The sequence below is a fragment of the Scylla paramamosain genome, chromosome 9 (genome assembly GCF_035594125.1).
Source record: "Scylla paramamosain isolate STU-SP2022 chromosome 9, ASM3559412v1, whole genome shotgun sequence".
Classification (NCBI taxonomy): domain Eukaryota; kingdom Metazoa; phylum Arthropoda; class Malacostraca; order Decapoda; family Portunidae; genus Scylla; species Scylla paramamosain.
In genome coordinates, this window is record NC_087159.1 from 12122501 (window position 1) to 12126768 (window position 4268).

Here is a 4268-nt window from a genome sequence, read left to right on the forward strand (position 1 = left end):
TCGGAAACAGGCATTTTACGACGCATTCCTTTCGCGCAGATCTCCTTGGAGCTTCGGAACTTTACGACTACCCCGGATCGCAAGCTTTCTAAGGGCTTGAGAGAATCGTGGGCGGGCAGCTGGGCGAAGCGAAAGACACAGCCACTAGTGGCCAGCGATGCAAACATGTTAGGTGAAAACAAGATGTGAGTGTATTGTTTTCAATAAAATTTCGAACATACAGAATTATCTGCATTCAAGTTAGTCATGAGCGAAAACCATTATTAAAACTGTGTAGCGTGAATTGTTTCAAATTAAGTGAATAGTAACATTTGCTTTCAATGTGCGTGAACAGTCAAGCCTTCCAGTGTCGTGTGGCATTCTGGCAGGGCAGGTAAAGGTGTCTGAATGGCCTTCTTGTCGGGCCACGACTTACAACATATCATTGTGTTCTGGTACAATTTCATAATGCAGTTTGAGGTCAAGAGTGATACAACCAATTCACGCTAAAGTACTTGGCAGAGTGGTTTTTATTTACACAGATGATCAAGTACAACAGGTCTGAAGAAGCGATACACAGGATAGAACGTTCCTTTAACATGGTGGAACCTGAGGACCGGGACAAGGAACCTCGCTCTCGCCCCTGTGAATTACCTGTGAACTGAACAGCTGCTAAAAGTGCTCCCTACATCACAGATTCCCCTTCCATTCCATAATCGCTAATAATAGCCCATATTTCGTTATATTATAGTACTTCCAGTCTGTCTAGGCAGACTGGATAATAAATAGGGATACCTTAGAGATGGAAAGAACCCAAAACGCGGGAATAGTGTAAAAAGAAACCAGCAAAGTGACGCTTTGACATTTCATTTCATAACTGCCGTATGTACAGTGCCATGCAGCAAGTCTTACTATGGTCTGACCATTTTGAATTAAACGTTTAGGCGTTGTCCTCTCCAGGGATTCCCCAGCCTGCGGCATGCCACACTTATACTAAGACACACTTCATGTCAGGTACTTCCTACCTCAAAATTAAATGGTGATGTAGTATGTATACACTGTGATGCTCTAAAAAGGCAAGTTAAGAGTAATGTATTTTTTTAATGATGCATCTTTTTTTTTTTTTTTTTTTTTTTGCAGACACCGCAATACTTAGCAACGCTTCCTCCAGGCGTTGTCACGTCTCTAAGGATGACCGAGTGAGGTCACATGGTCAAAATGAATATGTTAATCCATTGTCACTTCCTCTCGCACCGTCAGCTAGGATGGAAGCTACCTCTCCCGCTCACTCTCGTCACCTCCACAGCCAAGAAAAGACCTTATTTACTCAGTAAATAAGTATTTTTTTGAAAGAAAAGGCTAATAGGGGGATCCTTACTTGACCCTCAAGAGAGAGAGAGAGAGAGAGAGAGAGAGAGGCACCTTGGCTTTTTAATGTAGAAGGGACACTGGCCAAGGAAAAAAAAAAAAAGAAAAAAAAAGCCCACTGAGATGCCGTCCCAGAAAAGGGTCCGAAGCGGTAGTCAAAAATTGAAGGATAAGTATCTTGAAACCTCCCTCTTCAAGCAATTGAAGTCATAGCAAGGTGGAAATACAGAAGCAGGAAGGGAGTTCCAGAGTTTACCATAGGAAGGGATGAATGACTGAGAATACTGATTAACTCTTAACACCACAAAATGACTGATGTTACGCAAAATATAATCTTTCCTCACAAATGTTCTCCACAATATTACACAAAACGCACAAGTTACATACCTTTACCTCATCAGCCAGGTGTGTAACATCACAATACTCATTAAATCGTACCCTCAAAACCTTATTCATCTTCACCTCAAACCCACAAAACACCACAAGCACCCTTAATCAATCTCTTCGACAGAAATCTCCGCCTCTCCCTTTCTCACTCCCTTGTCTCTTAATCCTCTCCCCTCATAGAACCTGGAGGCGTCATCTCAGTAATCAGTTTGCCTGTTTTAATTATTCCATTGCACTTTTATGAACTACAGTATTATATAAAACGATATATTCGTGGTACAATGGCACATAATCATTTCATTATAATACTTATCAGTATATTGTGTATCAATTAAAAGTACCATTATATATAGTAGAGGACTATCTCAGTTATCCTTGAGATACTGAAAAGGTAACACGGTACTCTAAGTAAATTACATGTCACTAACTTATATATATATATATATATATATATATATATATATATATATATATATATATATATATATATATATATATATATATATATATATATATATATATATATATATATATATATATAAAGAATAAAAAAGACAAGAAATATATAACATTACTACTACTACTACTACAGTACTACTACTACTACTACTAATAATAATAATAATAATATTAATAATAATAATAATAATAATATAGTTCAGGTAATGCACTCACACACACACACTTTAAAATACACCTTTTAAAACCATCAGGGAATCCTTCTGTTGTAGCCAGTGGTATCCAACGAGCGAAACCTTCTGATGTCTGTGACAACACTTCCTTTAACCGACTGTACTGTCAATAGACACCTTAAACATGATAGTGTACTGCTACAAAGACACAACATTTAGATTCTTTATGCAAGCGCACAAGCAAAATAAACCAGGAAAATCGCAGGAATGTTATGAAAATCTGTCGACGGATGTCGCGACTCGGTACCCGCCACATACTTGCTTCATGTCATCAATAATTCAGTCACCGAGCTGCTCGAGGTTATGAACATCCTGTTTTTTTTTTTTTTTTTGGTGCCTTTGTAAAATTTGTGTATATGTATTTATTATTGCTATCTACTCGTGTCCAAGCCTCAGCCTTCATTAATTACACTTCAGTCTGACTAACAGTAATTTTTATTTGATGTGGAGAAAATATAGACCGTGCTCGCCTCTTCAGTGAAATGCTGACTGCCTCTGACTTCCTTTATTTACACCACGCCGAGAGGTGTCCACCAATCACGTACAAGTACATTTCTCACGTGGTTGAAGAGAAAAGGAAGGAAAGGTCTCTATACACAAGCTGATCCTCTTGGTCCACAAGTATGACTGTTGTGGTTCGGGTGCCGTAATTGGCATCCAGGCATGAAACCCAAATACTGGAAAGTTTATTAACATACTGCTCAATGTGCCCTTTGCCCTGTTCTTTTAGCTGTGAGTCAGGGAGGTTTAAGTCTTTGTTTTGCATCATTGTAAACAACTCGGTAATAAGCTTTTCTTCGTGTTCTTTTTCCCCATAAGTATTAACCAAATCTTGGAACATCGTTTTACCTTTCTCCACTTTTTTGAAAGGCTTCATGAGGGGGGAGTTTCCAAATCCATGGAACCCAGGCTGTATCTGATGTATCACTTTTGACTCGCTGTTGTAAAAGTTAACATCATACGAGTTTCCTTCAGGATCTAACGTAATCAGGTTGAATGCATTGTATATCTTTCCCGAGTTTTTAACCTCTTCCATGTATTGGTGTCCTTTCTTGCACGAGTTCAGGTAATCAACAACCAAGAAACCCCTTGAGACTTTGCCAGTTGTAAAACTGTTGGCTGGCTGAAACACATTAAGTAAACAAGATATTTTGCCCCCTTTGGAAGCAGCCAACCATGTACCTCCTTTACAATGTTCCTCAATATCCATTCCTCCCACAATCGTATCATCCCAAAAATGTGCAGGCTTAGTGGGTCTGTTATAAAATTCATCACGATTATTTACAATGATTGCTTTGTATTCTCCTACTTTAGGTCTTGGGTTAATAAAGAGAAAAAGAATACACACAATGTTGGCTCAAGTCTTATCAAATGTTTGTTGAAACCTGTGTTTATTATGAAATTAAAAAATAATAATAATAATAATGCAATACTTAGCCTGTGGAAAAAATATTAAAAATCACTTATTGAATATATATTTTTAAACACTGCAGCTCTGTCAGAGGAGCCCAAATTTCATACTAATCTATATTCAATTTCTTCAAAGTAATGTTTGGTCAGTGATTCTTTGATACAACACTATTCACAACCATGGCAATTTCAGCTACTGAAGTGAAACAAAGATCAGATGTTCGTGAAGTTCCACTCCCTACTTATTCACTTGGCTCCTGAAAAGAAAAGAAAATAATAAAGTGTAGCTTAAGAATGCATAATACAGGACACTGCACATCCTTATAGTTTGGGTGTACTTATAGTTTGGGTGTAGTTGTGTGTACTTACGGTGGTAGCTGTGAGTAACCAGTCTTGGCATCTTTTGTCAAGTAACAGGCATTTGTTTTATGT

General features: G+C 38.0%; 1 protein-coding gene and 1 long non-coding RNA gene across 2 annotated transcripts in view; both read right to left on the reverse strand.

The window, feature by feature from the left end:
• LOC135103620 (uncharacterized) overlaps nt 1-4268 on the reverse strand; it is a 37517-nt gene extending 33249 nt beyond the window's left edge. Inside the window, exon 1 of the long non-coding RNA XR_010270137.1 lies at nt 3948-4268. This is a non-coding gene — a long non-coding RNA (uncharacterized LOC135103620). The remainder of the gene's footprint in view (nt 1-3947) is intronic.
• On the reverse strand, nt 2656-3783 carry LOC135103618 (transport and Golgi organization 2 homolog; the record flags this gene model as incomplete). The annotated part of the gene is made up of 1 exon (XM_064010105.1): nt 2656-3783. A coding segment is annotated over one exon (801 nt), but the record flags the coding sequence as incomplete, so codon positions are not given.